Below are 24,845 nucleotides of genomic sequence, written 5' to 3'. Positions count from 1 at the left end.
AACTGTAGGTGTTTCTTTTTTTGTTTGGTTGGTTTTTTTTGGCCTTGCCACATGGCTTGAGGGATCTTATTTCCCTGAACAGGGATAGAACCCATGTCCCCTGCAGTGGAAGCGTGGAATCCAAACCACTGGACCACCAAGGAATTCCCCAAAATAGACTTTTTTTTCCTTATTTTATTTGTTTATTTTTTGGCCGCACTGCGCGGCTTGCAAATGTAGGTGTTTAATCAAGGCCATGACTTACTCAGATCTTCATTTGGGAAGGATTCCTCTTGCTGCAGTGGGTGAATGGGGCTGAACAGGGCTGGATGGGAGCCAAGAAGAACACTGTTTAAGCAAGAGGGAGAGTCCTAATGAAGTAATGGCAGAGGGCAAAGAGGGAAGGGGTTGAGGATGTCCAGAAGGCAGAAGCATTGGAGTTTATTATCAATGGGATGGAAGGTAGGAGTTATATTGACTCCCAGCTTTCTGGCTTAGGCACCTGAAGAGTTACCTTACTCTTTACTATGGTCATAGTGAAACAAGCAACATTTTACATATTAATTTTTTCTTATAGGACTTTCAGAGAAGAATTTAACTGGAATAATGTTAATAAGTACAATTATTTTATGAATTTAAATCTAGTATTTACCCATTATCTTCCAGGAAAGGGTACAATTCTTTGGTTAATGTTTCCTTTTTTTTTTAAATTAATTAATTTTATTTTTGGCTGCACTGGGTCTTCGTTGCGGTGCGCGAGCTTCTCATTGCAATGGCTTCTCTTGTTGCAGAGGACGGACTCTAGATGCACAGGCTTCAGTAGTTGTGGCGTGAGGGCTCAGTAGTTGTGGCACACAGGCTTAGTTGCTCCACGGCATGTGGAACCTTCCTGGACCAGGGCTCGAACCTGTGTCCCCTGCATTGGCAGGAGGATTCTTAACCACTGTGCCACCAGGGAAGTCCTGGTTAATGTTTCCTGAATGAAGAAAAATTAATTATTACTACTAAGGATCTGGGAGCAATCTAGTGAGTTCTTGCAACTAAAGAGGCCCACAAAAGGTGGAGAAGGAATTAGAAACCAACAGAAAACCTCCATCCATCTAGTCAATCAACATTTACTGAGCTCTTATTGTGGACAAAGCCCTGTGCTAGGAGGTGGAGATATCCAGGTAAATGAGACACAGTGCCTGCCTTCAAAGATGTGACAATTTAACTTGCTTATTATCTTTACTCTGGTGTGCTGAAACCTGGAATGCCATTTGCAATTCTGCTCTCTACCTTATGAAAGTGGCAGACGGTATGGTGTAGCTCTCTAGCCACTGGTGTAATTGTACTCATACAACTTTTCTGGGAAGCCTTTGACGAAAAGCAGCAAGAGCCATAAGTGTGTTCCTACCCCCTTATCCGCCTCTGGGAAATTATCTTGAGGAACTATCTGAGTCAGAGACAAGAATTTATGTGCAGGGATGTTTGTTGCTGTTCTAATGAAACAGAGGATACAACCTAAGCTTCTAACAGGAGGGAAATGGTAAAATTGATGGTTCATCCCTATGATGGACTATTGGATAGTAATTAGAAATGGTATTTAAAAAAAACCCCTTAATGACATGGAAAAGACCAGAAAAAAAGCAGGATACAAATCTCTACAGAATGTGCTCAAAGATGTCCATAATTTAGGTTTTTTTTTTAAGTCAAGTGTCATTCCCCTCATATCCCCCCCCATAAGTTAGTTTTTTTTAATTAAAAAAATACTATGGCGACTTCCCTGGTGGTGCAGTGATTAAGAATCTGCCTGCCAATTCAGGGGACATGGGTTTGATCCCTGATCTGGGAAGATCCCACATGCCACGGAGCAACTAAGCCTGTGCGCCACAACTACTGAGCCTGCGCTCTAGATCCCGTGAGCCACAACTACTGAAGCCTGCCCGCCTAGACCCCGTGCTCTGCAACAAGAGAAGCCACCGCAATGAGAAGCCTGCACACTGCAACGAAGAGTAGCTCCTGCTTGCCTCAACGAGAGAAAGCCCACGCGCAGTAACAGAAACCCAGTGCAGCCAAAAATAAATAAAATAAAATAAAAATACTATGTTTTTTTCAAATTTTTGACAGTGGGCATGTTACAGTATTTCTACAATCAGAACTTTGGGCTTTATCTTTCTTTTTTTTAAATTAGAGACATATGGCAGAGAAGGCTAGAAAGACAAGCAAAATGACCAAGATTTTTGGAATTCTGTCGCATGAAGATTGACTAAAACTAACTGAAATTCCATATCTTATGTGTCAAGGGCTTAGTGAAATGTCAATAACATTACAGGCATACCTTGAAGATATTGCTGGTTCAGTTCCAGACCATGCAATAAAGCAAATATTGCAATAAAGCAGGTCACAGGAATTTTTGGTTTCCTATGGCATGTGTTTATACTATACTGTAATCTATTAAGTGTGCGATAGCATTATGTCTAAAAAAAATGTATATATCAATTTTAAAATACTTCATTACTAAAAAATGCTAACCATCTTCTGAGCCTTCAGCAAGTTGTGGTAGTAACTTCAAAGATCACTGCTCATAGGATAATGAAAAAGTTTGAAATATTTCAAGAATTACCAAAATGTGACACAGAGACAAGAAGTGAGCAAATACTGTTGGAAAAATTGCAATTGGATAAAAGTTGCTCAGTGCAGGGTTGCCACAGACCTTCAATTTGTAAAAAACAAAGCAAAGCACAATAAATTGAGGTATGCCTTTAGTTACAATGTATCGAGTGAGTACTATGTGCCAGGTGCAAAGTGAGTTTATTATCTCTATTTTACAGGGGTAAATAAATTATGTAAATGAGATTCCAACCTAGGTTTGTTTGGTTTCAAATCCTGATATTTTCTGACTATGCTAAATATAAGCAAATTCAAAAAAGCAATTCACAGACAAATCCTGCACATGATTTTCAGCATGTCCAGGACATCGGCATGGTACTAGGTTTGGTCTGGGCTGCTGAGAACTTTCACAAGTCATACTCCCTTTTCCTTGCTGGAGGGCATCTGGCTGTATATCCTTCCCTGGAGAATCTGTTTGACACCACAATATATCCTCCTCCTTTACTGCCCAAAATGATGATGCCTTATGATTTGCATTGTGTGTACACATACACACACACATACTCTCTCACTCTTTTCTGGCCCTCCTGTATACCTAAAGAGGAAGCATTTGCTTTTTTGCACCAATAAAGGAATGCAGGATAAACATCTGTTCTTTCAATGTACTACATGCCCCAGCCCATAAGACGTCCAGAGCTTCTGGATGTCAATGCACACACACACACACCCCCGCCCCGTTTCCCTGCAGTGCTTAATCCAGGCATCTCAGGTTGCGCTCTCCGTTGCGTTTAACTGCATCCCACCTTTACCTCTAGACCTTCCCCCTCACCCGCTCCCAAATGGATGGGCAAAGCCAAGGCCCGGGCGCCGTGACCCTGGGCAAATCCTCGCTTCCCCCTCCTCAGCGGAGCTGGGCGGCCCTGTACCCGCATCCCTTTTCCCCCCGCTGTCTTCAAGCGCGCCTCACCGTCCCCACCTCTACGCTATTGGCGTCAAAGCCACCTCCAATCGCGCGGCCCCCTCATTCCATACGCTCGTTTACGCTGCGCGGAATGGGAGGGCGCGATTCCCGAACGCGGCCTGCGCTGCGAGCGCGCGGCCGTCCGGCAGGCCGGCGTGGCTTTACGCCCCTGACGTAGCGCGCCCAAGATGGCGACGCAGTCGTCGTCCGGGGTGGCGGCGGCAGAGGGGGCGGCGGCCGTGGCGGCAACGGCGACGGCAGCCGTGACAGCGGCGACGGCGTGGGGCCTGGGCTGGGGGAAATGAGGCGGCCGCGGCGGGCCAGCGGCGGAGCCGTGTAGCTGAGAAGCGGCACCCCTTCCCTGCTTCCCTTGGCCGAGCCGGGGGCGCGCGCGCGCGCGGCCGTCTGGAGCGGACTCCCCACCCTCGACTCCAGCGACCCGCACCTCACCCCCACCGGGCCCGGAGGATGATGAAGCTCAAGTCGAACCAGACCCGCACCTATGACGGCGACGGCTACAAGAAGCGGGCCGCGTGCCTATGTTTCCGTAGCGAGAGTGAGGAGGAGGTGAGGCGCCGGGCCGGGCGGGCCTGGGGTCCCCGGGGTCGGTGGCCGCCCCGGGCCGAGGCGCGGGGGGCGCGGCCGCTGGAGAGGGTTTGCCCGGGCCCCGGGTTGGGCCGCTCCTCTAGGCCCCAATGAAGTTCCGACGGAATTTCCTGAGGCGAGGAAGAGGAAGAAGGAAAGAGGACGGTGGGCGGAGGGGAAGTGTGTCTGATCGTGGCCATGCGGCACGGGCCGGGCGGGCGGGCGGGCGGCTGGGGCACTTCGGAGCGGGCCTCCTGTCACTGGGGAGAGGGGCGGCGGGTAGAAGGCAGTGGGTGGGAAGAGCGTGTGGCTTTCGGTCCAGGCCTGCAGCTTTGGATCCAGAAAGGGCAGCTCCGCACTTGTCAGACCAGCACATGTGTGTAGAGGCCTCCGTGCACGAGGCGCGGGCCGGCCCTTTGTGACAGAGAAAGAGTCCACTTCATTGGCAGGTTGGGGGTTTGCCGAGGGATTATGTGCGTCTGTGAGCCGGAGTGGGGGTGTTTTAGGATTTAGGGCGTTGTGCAAAAGCCAAAGCCAGTTGTTTATTTTACACTGCTCTGGGTAGTCCTTAGGGTGTAGCCTGAGAAGAAAGGACATTTGATTAGATAATCTTTGTGTGTTGAAAATTTTTCATTTTAATTGGGAAGGCCAAAAGCGGTATTTAAGATCTTTGCCCTGACATTCCTCCACTGCCCTATAGGAAGGCCTTTAGGATTAAATTTGCTTGCAGAAGAGAAATGCTTAAAATCAGTTTCTTTTTGCATAGGGTACTTAAAAAAATCTCAGCTCCTCACAGCCGTTTCTGTGGTGATAAAGGGAATTCAGAGAAGGCAAATGTTTTGTAAATCCTCACAGAATAGCTGCTTCGGAAATTCATAAGATGCCTGTGGGAACGCGTTTCTCTCGTGTGTATGGTGGTAAAATGGCAGTTAAACTGGAAACAATAAAGGACAGTGAAATTCAATATGCTGTATTCCGGCATTCAGCAGTGGGCTATCGTGGCAGGGCTGCAAGTACAGTACATCGTGTTGAAATGGGGAGAAAAGAACTTGACCCGTTAGTTATGAAAAGAAGTTGTGATGAAAGACACAGATGGGTTGCCAGAAGTTGCTGTCCAAAGATATTTAGGAGGAAGTGGGAATTTATTGCCTGAAAAAAAAAAACTTAAAAGCACTGTAATTGTGCTGTTGAGAGATTTTGTGTGTTCCCTTTCAGCAAAACAGTAGGAAACTGCATTTGGAAATATATACTTGTGTCCTAGAATATATTGTAAAAGTCCTCAAAACAGATGCATTGTAATAGCCTGTTAAGCAGGGCCTTGCTGTAAATTATGTACTTGTTTTGGAATATATGCTTGAGTTAAGTAGAATTATTGGCGATGTTTACTGCTCCAGAGGCTTTGTTCTCTTCATTGTCATATCATATTATGGGAAATCAGATGAGATGACAGGCTGTTAACTAGAGGGAAAACTAATTAGCATAATAGCATGTCTTACTATAACACTATGGTTAAATCTGTGAGCACCCCAATTATAAGTAGAAGGGTGTATAATTTACTTGTATGAATGATGCAAGACTTTGTTAAAAAATCATACTAGAAATTGAGAACACATGAGTATTTTGGGTAAGTTGGAAACCCTTTATAGATCATAAGCAAAGTAATGAAGACTTGATTTTCCATTTTCTGTTAAAGTTTTATGTACTGGTACAAGCAGCATCATTGTTAAAACACTTGACTGATCATGGAGTTTGCTGAATTTCTTTTTGAACATTGGTTAATGAGCAGAAGATTGATGCAGATCTTTCATTCAAATTCAGTAGATGTTACAGCTAAAGCCTAGGAAGAATAAGAAAATAATGAAATGGAACCTATTTTAGATTTGTTCAGTTAAGCAAATATGTATTAAGAGCCTATTGTATAGGCTCTTTTGTGTGTTCCTATACAGAATGCTGTATAGGTGCAGCATTCTGTAATGTGGGATTTAAAGATTTACATTCCTCCCTGCCCCCAAAAGTTGAGTAGTTATCGATTGGAACCCTTAATTGGGAGGGATTTTGGACCACAAAATAATCTCTAGGGTGCCATTCAACTCTCAGATTATATAATTGTGTTGGAAGGGAAGTAATTTGTTAGTTCCCGGAGAACTTTTATGTTCTCAATAGTAGTGCTAGAAACTGGAAGTATTAGCTGCCACACATTGTGGGAATGTGAAATTCAAACTCAATAGGACATTCAACCCAATTTTATTTTTTAATGAGCACTAATGGCTTTAATCAAGATAGAATAGGTTACAGAATACTATTAGCATTAATACAACAATAATGTAAGTATGAATAGGACCCTGATTTATAAATTTAGTTAACCAATGTCAGGAAACGTACTTACAATGTAAAGAAAAAGAGATGGAAAGTATTAGCAGATAACAGACCATGAGTCAAACCTTCTAACATTCCATTTTTCCAGCCCCAGAAAATTTTATTTATAGGCCAGCAGTGATAGCAGCTATAATACTGATCCAGGTTAGGGTGTGTGAACATATCCAGCAAGTTTACTGAGCAAGTTTATTGAGCACTCACCAAGTGTCAGGTTCTGTGATACAGTTAAAAGGAGACAGACAGTGAGGGAGCTTAGAGGCTAGTGGGACAGACTAAACAACATGATGAAAATGAGTTCCCTTTCCTTCAAACCTCTGGCTGCTTTTCCTGTTGATAAGCAAGCATCAACTGCAGGAAAATCCCCCTCCTTAGACGTTTTACTAATTATGGTGACACATTTTGATAAATTAATATCTTTAGGTTGGGGCAATCCTGATAACATTTCTTTTTTTTGTTGTTAAATAAGTTTATTTATTTATTTATTATGTGTTGGGTCTTTGTTGCACGGGCTTTCTCTAGTTGTGGCGAGTGGGGGCTACTCTTCGTTGTGGTACATGGGCTTCTCATTGCGGTGGCTTCTCTTGTTGCGGAGCACGGGCTCTAGGCGCGCACGCTTCAGTAGTTGTGGCTCGCGGGCTCTAGAGCGCAGGCTCAGTAGTTGTGGTGCATGGGCTTAGTTGCTCCGCAGCATGTGGGATCTTCCCGGGCCAGGGCTCGAACCCGTGTCCCCTGCATTGGCAGGTGGGTTCTTAACCACTACGCCACCAGGGAAGTCCAACTAACATTTCTTACAGTGCTTTGAACCTGATGTACTGTGGACAGTCTCTTGCCCAGCCTGTGTTTTAACCACTTGGTGCCCTGAACACTTGCTTTTACTCTGTAACTTGCTGGGCCTGACAGGCCCCGGAGCATGTGGCCTGCCAGCCAATCATGTGCTTACAAAGACTCAGTTATATTTATCCCTATATCTGTTTATGTTCGTTGTACTTGTTATTGTAGTTATGCAGTGTAATTAAATATGACGTCAGCTGGTGAAATTTGAGTTCAAAAAGAATGGTTTTGTGAGAAGTGTTTCAAATGCTTTGGAATGGTTTTGTGAAAAGTATTTCAAATGTTTTGGAATAATTTCAAGTCACTAAAAAAATTGCTGCTCAATTAATATGGATTAGTATACTGAAAAAGATGGAGAGGGAAGGAGTCTTAAAAGTCTAGAAGGACTCTGCACATAGATAACTTCATGAATGTTTTCAGGTTTTTCTTTTTTAAAAAATATTTATTTATTTATTTGGTTGCGTTGGGTCTTAGTTGCGGCACGTGGGCTCCTTAGTTGTGGCATGTGAATTCTTAGTCGTGGCATGCATGTGGGATGCAGTTCCTGGACCAGGGATTGAACCTGGGTCCCCTGCATTGGGAGCGCGGAGTCTTAACCACTGTACCACGAGGGAAGTCCCAGGGTTTTTTTTTTCTTCATAGAAACTAAGTTGGGTGATACGACATTCATCTTTGTCATGTTATTCACCTTGGGCCTTCCTAAAGCACTTCCAGTGAAATTTTCCCTCTTCCTCCATTCTTTTCCTTTGGAGCCTCCGTGCTTACAGAAAGTGAGAGATACTAGGGGTGGGATTGCTTGTACTCTATGTGCCCTCCCTGGACTGGGGGTAGGGGAGGTAACACAGGCATTTTTGACAGTTGGAGTATCTAGCAATGTGCAGTACTCTTAGAAAGTCTGGTGGTACTGACTGTACATTGGATGGCATCACAGTGCCTGGGAAAGTTGAAGTTGCTCCTAAGGGGTCTGTGTTTACTGAGGGAGAAAAGTGAGTACTGATAGGATCATCTCAGTTAGATTTCCCTGTGCATTACAACTGTTTCTAAAAGGAGAGGACAAGTGTCCTTAAAGGTCTTAGTTTTGCTTGTTGAGCTTTTCCATCAGGAGCCTTGCATCTCTTGGCATGGGGCTCCTGGTTCTCATTTTCTCAGATCCTTGAGCTCACTAGGTTGGATGAGAAGATGATTGACATCGAAGATCCTCAGTGAGTGGAGTCTCTGGTGGCCTGAGTGTCAGTAAAAATGCCCAGAGGAGCAGGTGGAAGGACGTCTCTGCTGAGTATACCTTCCCCCGGGCTCTAGAGTGGGGAATAAGGCTCAGGTGGCAATCCCAGGGGCGAAAACCATGACGAAGGGCTTCTAGTGGATCCCAGGCTGGTTGGGGAGTCATTTTTCAGCATATCTTGGTCGTGTACAGTATTACATTGTTCTAGGATCACCATGTGTGCATGGATCCAGTCATCTGACTGGACACTTCTGATCCTCATTTCTTTAAATCTTTTCTGAGGCTTTGTGTGCGTGCGTGCACACGCGTGCACACACACACACGCCCTTTCCCTTGTGTCTGCCTAATAAATATGGGTTAGTCAGATGTTTTTCCCATTACCTCCTTTTCTACCTACTTCCCAAGATGTGAATTCTGGTCTGAAATTGTACTGCAGTCTTCATTCTTCTTTTCCACTCCTTGCCCCAATCTTTTGCTTTTGGGTGATTCTCATTTCTCAATAAACAGAGTGTTATGTATATACTGGGTGTGAAGCAGTCTATATTCTTTTTCATAAAATAGTACAAAAAGGAAGGGCTCTTGTTCAAGAATGCATTTGTTTATTCATTCCTTCAGCACACTTTTTTTTCTTTTTTGGCTGCACAGCTTCCGGGGTCTTAGTTCCCCAACCAGCGATGGAACTCGTGCCGCCTGCAGTGGAAGCGTGGCGTCCTAACCACTGGACTGCCAGGGAAGTCCCTCCACTGTACTATTTTAGCCTAACCCATTATTGCCTCTTTCCTGGATTATTGCTTTATCTTCCTAACTTGTCTCCCTGCTTCTGCCCTTACCCCTCTAGTCTTCACTACTACAGCTGGTGGAGTGATTCTTCTGACACAGAAGTCAGGTCATGTCACTCCTCTGCTCCAGTGGTGTTCTGTCTCAGTAAATCCAAAGTCTTAACCATGATCTTCAGCACTCTGGATGGTCTGGTCCCCTGCCATAGCTCTGACCTCATCTCTCACCACTCTCCCTCTTACTCATCCCTCTCTTCCAGCCCACTGGCTTCTGTGCTGTTTCTCCCCCATATTATCTGCATGGCTCGCTCCTTCACTTTAGGTCTTTGTTTAATTTTCATCTTATCAGACAGGTCTTTAATGATCACCACATATAAGATAACACCAGTCCATTGTGCATCTCTTATGCTTTTTTTCTTGGCATCACATGTCACCATCAAGACATGCTATGTATTCATCTATATATTGTCTGTTTCCTTTCAAGTGAATGCAAGCTAGTCCCTGAGGATAGGAATTTTTGTCTCTTTTGTCTGTTTTATTCACTTCCGTGTCCTCAGTGGTTAGAACAGTAGTAGATGCTCAATATTATTTGTTGACTGTGTGAATGAATGAATGAACACATAGTCCCTACTTTGAAGAAGCTTGCAGTCTAGTGGAGGAACTGAAAATAACCAAAATATACCGAATGCTAGTGTCTACCAATAATGTGTTCGTATGTAGGTTTCAGAGAAGTCTCCCAGTTCTTTTCTTATTTCCAGTCTTAGTGACAGGGTGGCTGATAATCTTGAGTATCAGCGCATCGAACGTATGTGTGTATTTGGTTGTAAATACTTTCAGAATCTTATTGGATCATCCCATCATAGGGCATTTAGGATTTCTTTCAGATGCTGAACTTGAGAGTCTGTGCCATCTCACAAGATTTGTGTTGGCTAACTGATATAATGTGCTGATCCCCAGCCCTAGTGGTGCAGTACCTGAGGGAAAAGGATTTTCATTTTGCTCATAGCCTGGAACCCTTTATTAATAAGTAAATAAATGCACCAACAGACTACAATCAAGTAGTGGATACTGTTTTAATGACTTGTTGGTACTGGTTCATAGTCAACAATGTATGTCAAATCGGTATTCTAAAGTTTAGTTAATATTAACGTAATTAATTTGAAGATGAAGGTTGATAGGGATGCCCATTAAATTTTCCTGTCATTATTGCTTTGTTCTTTATGTAGGTCAGAGTAAGAGAAACACAATGTAAAGTTTATGGGTGCTGAGTCTAAAGCATTTGATTGATGGTGGTTAACGTGAAACAGAACAAAGAAACCATCATAGGCAAAAAAGATAATAAGATGTTATGCGGTTAAAAGAAGAATAAAGAATTGAATTTGGAAATAAGGTTCAAACTTAAAATTTAGTAATAAAACATATGCACCTGAGTTTCTGAGTAAAATCCTCGTAACATCCAAGAAAACTTCTTGAATCCAGTTTGAGAATTTCTGCCTTAAAGTAACATGGGTGCTCGAGTGTTCACAATGTTTTTCCAAGCCTTCTTGAAGCCTTTGCTTCCTCACCCTTTGAATAGGGAAAAGTGTTTATTCTTATATTCATTCATTCATTTACTCATTTGTTCTACAGACTTTTACTGAGTGCCTACTTCCAAGTTTGACACTGTTCTGGGGACACAGTGATGAACAAGGTGGAATGGAAGTCATTGCTTTTGTGAAGCATCTGATATAAATGCCAGGAGACAGTAAATGAGCAAAAATATCAGTGAACTTGATGATTTTAGGCAGTGGCGGGTGCTGAGCAGAAAGTAAGTGTAGGATGTGGCTGAGACTGGTGTGTGTGGGGGGGAATTGGCAAATTTTGATAGGGTGGTCCCTGAAAGGCAAGGTAGATGGAAGAGCAATTACAGAGGCCCCAAGTGGAGAATGAGCTTGGGAAGGAGGAAGAACTGGAAGCCAGCCAGTATAGCTGGAGATGTTAGAGAGGTGGGAGGGAACCAGATCCTGTGGGGCCTTTGTCACCTTTCCAGTTTTCCTGGCTCTCCTTTACCCCGTTCTGCAAAGCCAGCCAGCAAACAAACCAGTAACATCCCGTGAAACCACCTTCCTTCCTTTGAATATGAGGTGTAAAGTGAATAGCATGGTAAAAGAGTTTATGAGAAAAAGCTGTATTTAAGTAATATCCAGGTGGAGATAAAATAAAGTACTGTAATCTTTTCAAGAGATAAGTCTGAAAGGACACGAAGTAGAGACCCTAAAGTTTCTTTACACTCTTTTCAGGGTAGTTTACTCAGAAAGACTATCTTGAATAGGTAATATATATGCACACACTACAAAATTCAGAAGGTACAAAGGATATGGAGTGAAAGGTAAATCTTCCCACCTGTCTTCTCTAGCCACACCGTTTCTCACCCTCAGTTCTTCTTTCAGAGGTTTTGTGTGTGTGTGTGTGTGTGTGTGTGTGTGTGTGTGTGTGTGTGTGTGTGTGTAGTAGGCAGTTGCACACAAGTCAGGTAGTTAGCTTATAAAAGTTAGTACTGCAATGCATTGCTAATAAAAGGTTGGAGGACATTTTTTGTTTAATAGAACAAAGGCTTGCCAGTTTTTCCTAGAAATGTTTTTGAACCCAGGCCACTCGAGTATGTATGACTTTTCAACACTTACCTAGTTTTATTGAGGGTTTGGTTACCTTAAGTGCCAGGGATTCTTCTAGAGTGGGGAACTGCTGGGAATGGAGTGGTGTGTGTGTGTGTGTGTGTGTGTGTGTGTGTGTGTGTGTGTGTGTGTGTGTGTGTGTGTGTGTGTGTGTGTGTGTGTGTGTGTGTGTGTGTGTGTGTGTGTGTGTGTGTGTGTTGAAAAGCAGCTGAGCAGTCGTCCGAGTCCGACTGGGTTTACTGATTTCTGAACTCTCATCGTTTAGACTACTCAGAGTTGATTAAGCCATAGTACCTTCCTTCTCAAGGTAATGTATGAGCCTAAATATAGGGTGCTGTTCGCTTTAGCCATGTGCCTTTGTCCCCAACTGTGGAATGGGGAGCAAGTAGAATTCTGAATGGAATTGTGGCTTTTCAGCTCTTCTTGAGACAGGCTGTGAGATAACAGAAAATATATATTGATCTCTGTCCCCGGTTCCTGGCATAGAGCTCCTTAAACCCTTGTAATTTCCTAAGTGACAAGAACAGTTAGGAGTGTCTCTTAATCTAATATTAGTCTTTGACCTCTGTTCCTGACACAGGGCTCCTGAAACTCTTGTAATTTCCTGGGTGATAGGAGTGTCTTTTGTTCTGACGAGGCAACTCTGGGTGGGCACCTGGATGGCTCCTGGATGAGGACTGGTCACTGGAAAGACCAAGCCATGATTAGAAGCTTGGAATTTTCAGCCCTACCCCCCATTCTCTTGAGAAGGGAGATAAGCTGAAAATGGAGTTAATGATTGATCATGCCTATGTAATGAAGCCTCTGTGGGGTTCGGTGAACTTCCAGTGGGCAAACACATCCACACTGGGAGGGTGGTGTACCCAAACTCCATGGGAACAGAAGCTCCTGCACTGAGGTCAGGGTCCTTCCTGACCTCACCCTATGTATCTCTTCATCTAGCTGTTCATCTGTATCCTTTAATAAACTGGTAAATGTAAGCAAGTGTTCCCTGAGTTCTGTGAGCCGCTCTGGCAAATTAATGGAACCCAAGGAGTGGGGGTGATTGGAACTTTCGATCTATAGCTGGTTGGTCAGAAGCACCTGGGCTTGTGACTGGCGTCTGAAGGGGGAGAGGGACAGTCCTGTAGGACTGAGCCCTTAATCTGTGGGATCTTCAGGTAGACACTTCCTCTGGGTAGATAGTGACAAAATTGAGTTAAATTGTAGGACACCCAGCTGGTGTTGCAGAGACTTGCTTGGTGTGGAAAACCACACACGTATTTGGTAATCAGAAGTCTTAGAAGTCAAGCATTCTTTTTTTTTTTTTTTTTTTTGGCTGTGTTGGGTCTTTGTTGCTGCGCGCGGGCTTTCTTTAGTTGCCGCGAGCAGGGGCTACTCTTCACTGTGGTGCACAGGCTTCTCATTGCAGTGGCTTCTCTTGTTGTGGAGCGCGGGCTGAGCAGTTCTGGCTCGTGGGCTCTAGAGCACAGGCTCAGTAGTTGTGGCTCATGGGCTTAATTGCTCCGCGGCATGTGGGATCTTCCTGGACCAGGGCTTGAACCCATGTCCCCTGCATTGGCAGGCGGATTCTTAACCTCTGTGCCACCAAGGAAGTCCCAGAAGTGAAGCATTCTGTGTGAGTAGTAAAGGAGACTCACAGGGAAGAAATACACAGCAGGGAAGAACTAGGTTCTTCTGTACTCAAGAAGGAAGAAAACTGGATTTTTTTCCTTCTCATAGACCATGCCTTAAACTTCTTTTCTCTCTCTTCCTAACACTCCCCACAAAGTGCCAACCCAGAGCTGGGTATGGGAGGACTTGACAGAAAAAGGTCATCACAGTGCAACCTCCTGATTTAATTGGAAGTAAAAACAAATTACTGAATGATACACCTATATTCAAATGTAAGCACCAAAAGTATTTCAGAGCAAACATGAGTGGGTTTTTTCCTTTTTTTTTGGACATCTTATCGTTTATTTATTTTATTATTTTTTAAAATTTATATTTTTGTTTATTATTTTTTTTTGGCTGTGTTGGGTCTTCGTGTTGCACGCAGGCTTTCTCTAGTTGCAGAGAGCGGGGACCACTCTTTGTTGCAGTGCACAGGCTGCTCATAGCGGTGGCTTCTCTTGTTGCGGAGCACGGGCTGTAGGCGTGCAGGCTTCAGTAGTTGTGGCTTACTGGCTCTAGAGCGCAGGCTCAGTAGTTGTGGCGCATGGGCTTAGCTGCTCTGCGGCATGTGGGATCTTCCCGGACCAGGGCTCATACCGGTGTCCCCTGCATTGGCAGGCGGATTCTTAACCACTGCGCCACCAGGGAAGCCCTGACATCTTATTTTTAAATTGTGTTCTGCTGCTGCTTTCTTAGTGTAACCAGATTCGTAGAAACAGTCCACTTTTGGTTAGGTATCTGAGGCAGGGTAAGAGCGTGGTTTTTGTGTGCTTTGTCCAAATATACTTTAAAAAATTGGTAAGCAGTGTAGGATGCTTTTTAACTCCTTTTAAAGTGGAAAATTAGTAACTCAAGTGTCATAAAGCATTATCTTATGGGGAGGGTGGGAGGAAGGGTGATGCAGGAGGGAGGAGATGTGGGGACATATGTATATGTATAACTGATTCACTTTGTTATAAAGCAGAAACTGACACACCATTGTAAAGCAATTATACTCTAATAAAGATGTTAAAAAAAGCATTATCTTATGTTGTGGTAAGTATTTTGTGAGCACTTCCAAAAGGAGATAAAGACAGTGAATTTCTACTCCATATTAAAAAATTATTACAAAAAGAATAAAAATTTAAAGCAAGTAGAAACAAAATGTTATAAAGAGAAGAAGAGTAACATAAACAAAAAAGAAATGATCCCTTAGGTAGACTTTCTTTGTATACAGTTAGTTGATGTCTTTGTTCATAAAAGGGTAAAGTCCTTTTAAAGAACTGCCTGGAGGGCTTCCCTGGTGGTGCAGTGGTTGAGAGTCCGCCTGCCAGTGCAGGGGACACGGGTTCGTGCCCTGGTCCGGGAAGATCCCACATGCCACGGAGCGGCTGGGCCCGTGAGCCATGGCCGCTGAGCCTGAGCGTCCGGAGCCTGCGCTCCGCAATGGGAGAGGCCACAACAGTGAGAGGCCCGTGTACCGCAAAAAAAAAAAAAAAAAAAATGCCTGGAAAATCTTTTTTGAGTCTGTTATTTAACACTTCTCTCATTTGCTTTATGAGAGCAGCTTAGCAATGATGAACAGAAATGGATGTGAACTTAGACATACAGTGCTTCTACTTCTATAAGAAGGAGGAAGGATGGTGATGTTTCTTTGAATATTTAAGAATCCTAGTAAAATATGCTAAAAGAAAAGTTATATGCTTTTATAAAACACTTTTTATAGTGAGTAGTATGAACTAATATATTTTAAGTAATGGGAACTTTTGATTATTTAATTTTTCATTTTCTTCTTTGCAGAAATGACTCATTTACTAGACTTATATTCAGTCATCATTTACTGAGTGTGTGGAGCCCTGACTCAGGGTTTTTATACCTATCACTGCAATGCTTATTTCTTCCCAGTAGGTTTTGTAGTTTGAGTAGACTGCCTTTAATAATTATAAGACGAGGGACTTCCCTGGTGGTCCAGTGGCTAAGACTCCACGCTACCAATGCAGGGGGCACGGGTTTGATCCTTGGTCAGGAAATTAGATCCCGAATGCCACAACGAAGATCCCGAGTGCTGCAATTAAGAGCCGGCGCAGCCAATCAATCAATCAATCAATAAAATTAAATAAATAAATAAAATAATAAGACGGAACCTTTATATATATTTTTTTTTTATTTTTATTTTTTTTGCGGTATGCAGGCCTCTCACTGTTGTGGCCTCTCCCGTTGCGGAGCAACAGGCTCCGGATGCGCAGGCTCAGCGGCCATGGCTCACAGGCCCAGCCGCTCCGCGGCATGTGGGATCTTCCCTGACCAGGGCGCAAACCCGTGTCCCCTGCATCGGCAGGCGGACTCTCAACCACTGTGCCACCAGGGAAGCCCAAGACGGAACCTTTAGATTTCATTGGTAAAATGAGTTAGGAGGTCTCTGTATGTAATAACTATATTTCTGTGGTATTGTCATGGTGTTGACACTGTTTAATAAGGAGCAAGCTTAGTATCATCCTTCAGCCAGGCACTCTGAGTGACTTTTTCTTTCAAAAAGGAATTTTTTTGTTTAGTACAAAAGTAATTGTATCTATAAAGAATACTTCAAACTGAGGGGTTTAAGATGTGTAGAATACAGAATCCGAGCTCTTGAGGAGCTTTAAACTTTTGCAAGATGCAGTTTAGATTATAAAATGTAAAATACAAAAGTGATGGAGAGGAATTTGAAGGAGTCTGTGAAGATGAGATGGAATATTAGGGACAATTTTATGGGGTGTGTGGCACCACACCTAAATGTCTTGGTTGGATTTGAGTAGCTGACAAAGAATATTCCAGGTGGGAGACATGGGGCCAGGTAGGCCATGGAAAGTCAGAGGCCTGGATATATAGCCCTTGAAAGCCTGTTTGTCCTAAAGTGTTGTGAGGACCACAGATTGTTGGCTTGTGGCTGTGTTTGGGCTGCAAGATGATTAAAGATTTTTTTTTTTTTTTTTTTTTTTTGGCAGTACACGGGCCTCTCACTGTTGTGGCCTCTCCCGTTGCGGAGCACAGGCTCCGGACGCGCAGCCTCAGCGGCCATGGCTCACGGGCCCAGCCGCTCCGCGGCATGTGGGATCCTCCTGGACCGGGGCACGAACCCGTGTCCCCTGCATCGGCAGGCATACTCTCAACCACTGCGCCACCAGGGAAGCCCAAGAATTTTAAAAAATTAGTAGCCAACATACTAATATTGAAAAATTTCAAATAAGAAATCTGGTCTTTAGGGTTTTCTTGAAAAATCAGAAGATCCAGCAGCACTGGGCTAGCATTCCTATGTGAGGACTATGGCCAGAGCTGAGTGGTGGCTGCTCTTTGGACTTTCCGCCCCCTTCAGTTGGCCAACAGCCCTTATCCCATTCCCTGTGGTCTCTGTGATACCAGGGCCCAGGGTCAGCTGCCATTTATTGTGGTGGCTGAGATGTTCTTGCCTTCTGAAGGTAGAGTTCAGAGGAAGGTCAAATATTTCTCGTACCCTTGTAAATTTCTCTCAAAAGTGGGAAGATGGAAGATAAAAAAGGCTACATGTTTCAAGAAAAATGGGAGAGTGCTGATTTCTTTGTGGAGATGAAAATATTCTTCTTACCTCTTTACTTTGGAAACATGATGTGTCTCTGTCAGAATAATCTGATGGACTTCACACACTTATACCCTGCCCAGGCCCCATATGGTGGCATTTGAGTTTTGGTGTCTGTGGTGGTGAAGAGCTTGGGCCCTGGAGTCAGTCAGGGAGGGAGCCCTGGCTCTTACACTCACTAGTCTGTGATCTTGAGCCAATTACTGTACATCTCTACATGTCATTTCCTCCCGTGTAATAATAGTACCTTCCTATTTCATTGTAGTGTGGGAAAATGAAGTGAAATTATTTATTATATAGAACACTTAGTCCAGGGGCTGGCACAAGTTAATATTCAGTGTTAGCTATGTAAATATAAAACCAAGAAAAAGGCAATTTCTACTTCTAACTTGGGGTTGTAGTAAATTGTGATAAGAAAATGGTTTGGGGAGTTTCTGAACCTCAGTTGTTTGTATTTGTTTGTTAATTTAGCTAGTGCTTCTTGAGCTGTAGGCACTGTTCTGTGTTCAGTGAACAAGGCCCCGACCTTCACATTGTTTACAATCTGACAGTGGAGATAGATAAGCCAGCAATTGCAATATAGTGCGGTATTTGGAGTAGAAGATCTTACAGTAAGTTCAGTGATCCTCTGGTTTCATCTTTTGTGGCAATTTTAGTGTTAGAAAAGGTACCAGACAGGGCAGACAGAGTACTTGGTGATGGTGAGCCCTGTTCATAGGAGCATGGCACTGCAAGTGGTCCACCATCTTTCCTTCTTCACTTAGATCATCGTTTATGGAGCAGCTACCATTGATAAGGCGGAAAAAAGGGAAAGAGAAGCCTTTCTCTGGATAAAGAAAGCTCTTATCCTCTGCCTGCCTCCCTGCTCTGCCCCCAGTCTGTGCTGGGAGAGAGAGAAGTTAAGAGGGACCAACCCAACCAATATCTGGGGTGGGGGGAAAGATACTTTTCCTCCTCATCCCCACGGACTTGAAAACAAAAAGCTCAGCAGAGAACCCTACCAGTTTTGAACTTTGGAGCCGCTGCTGGAACCAGGAAAATCTTTCAAAATTTAACTTATTTTTATTTCATGATGTTAATACGATGTACCATTAAAAATTAGTACTTTGTTGCATGTCTAAGAAATAATTTTAAATGCATGAAAGAAAACCAATGTGACAACTTATATTTATTTAAAATAATTCCTGTGGATTGCTTTGCTTTTATAATTAAACTTTTTTTTTTTTTTTAAGTAGAAATACAGTGCTATGGGAGAAAGAAGAAGGGAGATGAATTCTTCTTGGGTTTGAGAAGGTGTGTGGCTTGGAAGGACTTGGCAGAGAACTTGATCAGGAGACTTGGGGGAGAGTATGCTGTGGTCAGACTGAGCAGAAGAGGCCAAGGGCAGTTGAGGCAATGGCATACACTGGAGAGCCTCTGGAGAAGAGTTTGGGGCTATGGTGCAGGGATTTGGAGTGTACTGAATGATTTTTCTGGCAGAAAATCAGAGAGCATAGAATAATGTTTCTGGAGTCGTTCTGTGAATAACTTTGGAAGTGGGTGTGTCTCTGGAGAGAGGGGTAAGTGTTTATTATTTCTAGGGTCTCTGGCCCACTCTTCCTTCCTCAGAGCATTCTCTGCTTTTTGGAGAAAGCCCCTCTTGGAGAGGAAGAAGAGCCCACTTACCACCCCAGAAACCAAATGGGCCGGTGTGCTAGCTCCCTTCTCTGATGGGCCTGTGTGGGTATAGGATTCAGGCTCCACTAGTTGGCTGCTCAGTGCTTGGAGGCTGGGTTCTGAGGAGGCTACTGGAGGGCGAGTGGAGGGCAATGGCTGTATGCTGACCAGATGTCTGTGTTGTAGACCCAGGCTGTGCCTCTTGCTGCCAGCCCTGGAGTGCCCGTGGTATGGGCCCATCTTCCAAACCTGGCCCTATAGTCCCTGCCACTCCAGTTTTCTGAGCCTTTGATGTTTCTTCCACTACATTCCTTTTGGCTACAGACAGCCAGACTTGGTTTCTGTTCTAGCAACCCAAGAACCCTGTCTAATATACCCCCTGGGTCGTTTTTTAAGGTAACCTCCTTACTAATCCAGTGTACCAGACAGATGTCTGTGTCTTGCGTCAGAATTTTCATTTATTTATTTTTCTGGGAGAGCTTTTCCGTTTTATTTATGGAGCAGACTTTAACATCCCCCCTCCCTTTTTTGTGGTAAAAATTTTTTCATGCTAAAGTTTGTAAAATTTAAATGGCCAAAAAATAATCCAGTCAAATTAGAGCAAATTTAACTAACACTGACCTGAACTGATATTTTTATGAAACGCTTACCAGCATCATACCCACCTACCCTTGATGCTTATGGTTTCTCTTTTTAGAGTTGAGCTATAGAATATTTGGGAATGTGTGATTTTTTTTTTTTTTTTTTTTGCTGTACGCGGGCCTCTCACTGTTGTGGCCTCTCCCGCTGCAGAGCACAGGCTCCAGACGCGCAGACTCAGTGGCCATGGCTCACGGGCCCAGCCGCTCCGCGGCATGTGGGATCTTCCCGGACCGGGGCACAAACCCATGTCCTCTGCATCGGCAGGCAGACTCTCAACCACTGCGCCACCAGGGAAGCCCCATGAGAATGTGTGAATTTTTAATATTTTAAAACTTATGGGTGTCAAGGTTCAGATAAAAAATGAATTTTAAAAATGCAAGCTTATGAAAACTGTAGGATGCTTCTTTTTTATTTTTTAATAAATTTATTTATTTGCAGCTGCGTTGGGTCTTCATTGCTGCGCACGGGCTTTCTCTAGCTGCAGTGAGCTGGGGCTATTCTTTGTTGTGGTATGCGGGCTTCTCATTGCCATGGCTTCTCTTGTGGAGCACGGGCTCTAGGGCGCGTGGGCTTCAGTAGTTGTGGGTCGTGGGCTCTAGAGTGCAGGCTCAGTAGTTGTGGCACACGGGTCCAGTTGCTTTGCAGCATGTGGGATCTTCCCAGACCAGGGCTCAAACCTGTGTCCCCTGCATTGGCAGGAGGATTCTTAACCACTGCGCCACCAGGGAAGCCCTGTAGGATGCTTCTTAAAATGCACATCGTAACCAAGTTCTATATTGGTTAACAAGAATTTATTGAGTCCTTACTTTATACAAAGCACTATTCTAGGTGCAGTGATGATTTTTAAAACTGTGGACATGTTCCCTAGTCTCCAGGAAGATACTTTTCTAAACTGATGAATTAAATTTTCTTTAGCCATTTCAGTACAGTTGAACATGTGGCTACTGTGGGTCTTGTGTGGGGTCAGATAGAAAAATTGAAAAGGCAAGACTTAACAGTACTTGGAGCAAATAGAAAAATATGTAGGAAATTCCCTGGTGGTCCAGTGGTTAGGACTTGGTGCTTTCACTGCTGGGGCCCAGGTTCAATCCCTGGTTGGGGAACTAAGATCCCACAAGCTGCGAGGTACCTCCAAAAAAAAAAAAAGAGCTGTGTTTTGGAGGTACATCAGGTTGGAGGCAAAATACTGAAAGAGTCAATCTTGGGCTTTAAGAAATGGATGGAATTTAGATAGATAGGAAGGAGGGGAAAGGGTATGTTAGGAGAAGGGGGCTCACTATGATTGGGGTTGGGAATGAGCTTGTTGCATGCTCGAGACTGAGCTCCTGAGCCTGGGGTGGGGCTAGTGGTGTGGCAGGGTGAAGGGGGAGGTTTATGGTGTAGAACCTTGATTTCAGAGGATGAGGACTTTGGTTTGATCCCACAGTGGGGAACCATAATTGTCCTTCAAAGGGTTGTTGTGGAAAGGCTTGAGATTGGAATGTAGGATAAACGCTGGGCTTTTCACCACAAGGAACTGTTGGGAGAATGCTACTCTGTGCTAGAATTGAGAGCCATAGCAGCAGGGGAATGAAGTGAAGGACTGAAGTAGGAGGAGTTGCAATCAAAGGAATGGACAGATTTAGTGAAGGATGGTATGTTAAAGATGAAGGGGGGGTTTGTTTTTGTTTTTAATATTTATTTATTATTGGCTGTGTCAGGTCCTAGCTGCGGCATGCGGGATCCTTCGCTGTGGTGTGCGGGCTCCAGAGCGTACAGGCTCTCTGGTTGTGGCGCACGGTCTTAGTAGTTGAGGCAAGTGGGCTTAGTTGCCCCGTGGCATGTGGGATCCTAGTTCCCCGATCAGGGATCGAACCTGTGTGCCCTGCATTGGAAGGCAGATTCTCAACCACTGGGCCACCAGGGAAATCCCTGAAGGGGGTTTTGGTTAAAGATGACTTTAAAATTTTGATCCTGGGTGACAGGAAAAATGGAAATTTAGAAGAGAGGTTGGTTTTGGAGAGAAGATGAGACTTTGGTTTTTGTCATGTCAAATTGGAAGTAATGCAGTGAACTGATGTTGTGGGATTAGAGGAGTGAGAAGTCAAGACTATGGGTAGAGAGTTGAGTGTCAGGGACTTAGATTGGGAGAATGGAGAGTCAGCATAAGAGAAAATGCACAAGGAGAAAAGCTGAGGGCAGGGCCTGAGCTTGGGGCCCCATAGCAGCCAGAGAGGGAGGAGAACATTTCAGAAGGGAATGGTGGGCGATAGTGTCAGACCTAGAGCAGTCAAATAGTGTGAACGTGAGATGGAGTAATGGAATGAACGATGGCTCTCGAAAGCTGTTCCAGTAAAATGGTGAGATGGACTCATAGATTTGGGTTGATTAGGACAGGTTTTAGGAAAGAAATGCACTTTCTACTGAGACTGGAGGGTGGATAAAAGAAAAAAACCTAGGGACCTCCCTGGTGGTCCAGTGGCTAAGACTCTGGACTCCCAATGCAGGGGGCCTGGGCTTGATCCCTGGTCAGGGAACTAGATCCCGCGTGCTGCAATTAAGAGTTTGCATGCTGCAAGTAAAGATCCCGCATGCCGCAGCTAAAGATCCTCCACTCAGCAACAAAGATCCCATGTGCCTCAACTAAAAAGACCCAGTGCGGCCAAATAAATAAAGGAAAAGAAAAAGAAAAGAAAAAAGGAAACAAACCTAGAGCCTGAATTATACTGATGCGAATTTGAGAAAACTCCTTCCAGATGACCCCATCCTTCTGAGAAAGAGAAGTGAAGTATATTTACTGGAAGTGGTCTGGTGATAGGAATTTGAGAGGCAAGAAGTCTGGCAGAGTTGCAGTGGTTTGGTTGGGATTGAAATGATAGTTTCTAAGGTTGGGGGTTGAATGGTATGTATCCTTAGAAACAGTTGTGGGCCTACTGTGTATAGAGCACCATGGAGGGTAAACTATGAGCAGGAGAGACACTTGTAGAACTCTGGTAACTTATAATCTATTGGGCTCAAAAGAGGATAGAGTTGATGGTGTTTAACTTTTGTATGTTTCCTTATCCCTTTTCACATAGGAGCTGGAGAGGGGAAGGGGAACAGTGGAGATGTTCCAAGGTCTGGGACTGATTTGGGAGTATCGTGTAAGATCAGAAGAGTGGGAGGCTTAGAGTCAGTTTTTTCATCTGTGAAATGGGAATAAGTCGTGCCTAATTCCTATAGTTGCTATGAAACCTGAGTGAAGAAAGATAGATAAAGTGCCTCCCGGTCCATCTTGAGCACTCAGGAATTGTTAGCCATTGTTACTAAGGCCTGAATCACAATGGTCAACAGATAGTTGTAAGTATTGTAAGAAAACCCTTTCCCGAAGGCTTTAGGCTACAGAGGAGTGACTAGTGCTGAATTGGGAAGTTGGAAACAGCGGGAAAGAAGTAAATCTGGGTATTGAAGGGTGAGTAGAATTTTGTTGTCATTACATTAATGCAAATTGTGCAGGCATAAAAAAAGTCAGATCCTGATCATGACAGCCTAACACAGCTGCACAAAGATAGACTTCGGTGTGGACTGTGATCCAAAAATATAGGAACTGGGAAAGAAAGGACTTAATGCATAAATGGAGCTGTGTGGGTTTACTTTGAAAGGGCTTTATATGGAAGGAGGTAGGACCTAAGTTTATAGAATCTTTAAATTTGTAGAAGTAAACTAAGACATGGTCTTTCTAGTCACTTCAGGGAGATAAGGGACCTGAAACCAGAAGGGTGTTCATACCCGTCTACTGTGATATTTCTGGTAAAATAATGTACAGAGGTAGAAAGAATATAAATTTCTTTTGACAGATCCACAAAAGGAGTTAAATGAGTGGAATGGAGAAATTTGAATAAAGATATGTTTCTAAAACTGACTCCCCACACTAGCATTCAAAACAAAACACAACAAAGCAGGTGGAATGAGAGGCTGTGATACAATTATAGGAGCATAATCTGTACCAACTTCAGCAGCATCTGTTGCTCATTGTCACCCTTAGCTGCAGCTGATCATGCATCCGGAGGTAGCATGTGTGTATTGTGGGAAGAAGTTGAATTTATCAGAAACATGGATTTTTTGGGCATATTTTGAATACCAAAGCGAAATATTTTTGAAGGCAGTTTTATTAGTTTTCTTCCATTATAAAGATATTTCACACTCACTGTAGCAAATGTGGGAAAAACACCCCCTCTTTTGAGCCCACTAGATTATAAATTACCAGAGTTCTAATGTGTCTCTCATAGTTTATTCTCCATGGTGCTCTTCACATAGTAGGCCCACAGTTGTTGTGCGGATAAATACCATTCAACCTCCAAATAATTTCTTCTAAAACATAAGGAGGAAATTCTTTTCTTTAATCATTATGGTTTTTTAGTTTTTATAACTTTGTGATTTATTTAAATACAATTTTATAATCTGTTTTTTCCTGTATAATAAACATTTTTTATAATCTGAACTCTGCATACACATTTTAATGTTTATGTACCCATTGAGTGGATGAAAAATTTACTTAAATGTTCCACTCTTGTTGTAAATGACATTGTTAAATCACAAAAGAAGATAATATTTGGCAACTGTAATAATTATTGGCTTATCTTTCTCCAGTCTCATGAAGTACACATTTTTTTGGAATATGGCAACCAACCATCTTAAAGAATTACCACCCTCCGTTTACCACCCTCTTCCCCTAGTGCTCATTAATAAGAAGCAAATGTGAGATTAGTGAAAAGAGTGGTGGTATTTTACAGGTTTTACAAATCTCTTTAATGTCTGAATTAATTGAAGATAGCTGGGTTTTCATTACTGCATTCAGAGTCTTTCAATATAAGTATCTGAAGAAAATTGAGTCTCACACAGAGTATGTAGTGAGTTATTTTGCAGAATGTTCCTTAACTTGTGTCTAATGGTGGTTTCTCATGATTAGATTGAGGTCATGCATTTTTGGCAATAATATCACAGAAGTGATGTGCCCTTGTCATTGCATCATATCAAAGGGTACATGATGGGGACTTCCCTGATGGCACAGTGGTTAAGAATCCACCTGCCAATGCGGGGGACATGGGTTCGATCCCTGGTCTGGGAAGATCCCACATGCTGCAGAGCAACTAAGCCAGTGTGCCACAACTACTGAGCCCACAGGCCACAACTACTGAAGCCCGCGCGCCTAGAGCCCATGCTCTGCAACAAGAGAGGCCACTGCAAGGAAAAGCCCGTGCACTGCAGCGAAGAGTAGCCCCTGCTCGCTGCAACTAGAGAAAGTCTGTGCGCAGCAATGAAGACCCAACACAGCCAAAAATAAATAAATAAATAAAAATAAATCAATAAAAGACAAAACCACCATAAA

At 43.6% G+C, this 24,845-nt stretch overlaps 1 protein-coding gene across 3 annotated transcripts in view; it reads left to right on the top strand.

The window, feature by feature from the left end:
- The first annotated feature begins 3,723 nt into the window (after positions 1-3,723).
- NUDT3 (nudix hydrolase 3) overlaps positions 3,724-24,845 on the top strand; it is a 107,281-nt gene continuing 86,159 nt past the window's right edge. The window contains exon 1 of one of the 3 annotated variants that reach the window (XM_060162622.1): positions 3,724-4,099. In XM_060162622.1, coding sequence (XP_060018605.1) covers positions 4,001-4,099 — 99 coding nt within the window. In that variant the 5' untranslated portion in view covers positions 3,724-4,000. The remainder of the gene's footprint in view (positions 4,100-24,845) is intronic. The other 2 variants (XM_060162621.1, XM_060162623.1) reach the window with 2 other exon arrangements.

This window comes from Lagenorhynchus albirostris, chromosome 10, assembly GCF_949774975.1.
Source record: "Lagenorhynchus albirostris chromosome 10, mLagAlb1.1, whole genome shotgun sequence".
Classification (NCBI taxonomy): Eukaryota; Metazoa; Chordata; class Mammalia; order Artiodactyla; family Delphinidae; genus Lagenorhynchus; species Lagenorhynchus albirostris.
This window is presented reverse-complemented; position numbering and strand designations above follow the sequence as displayed.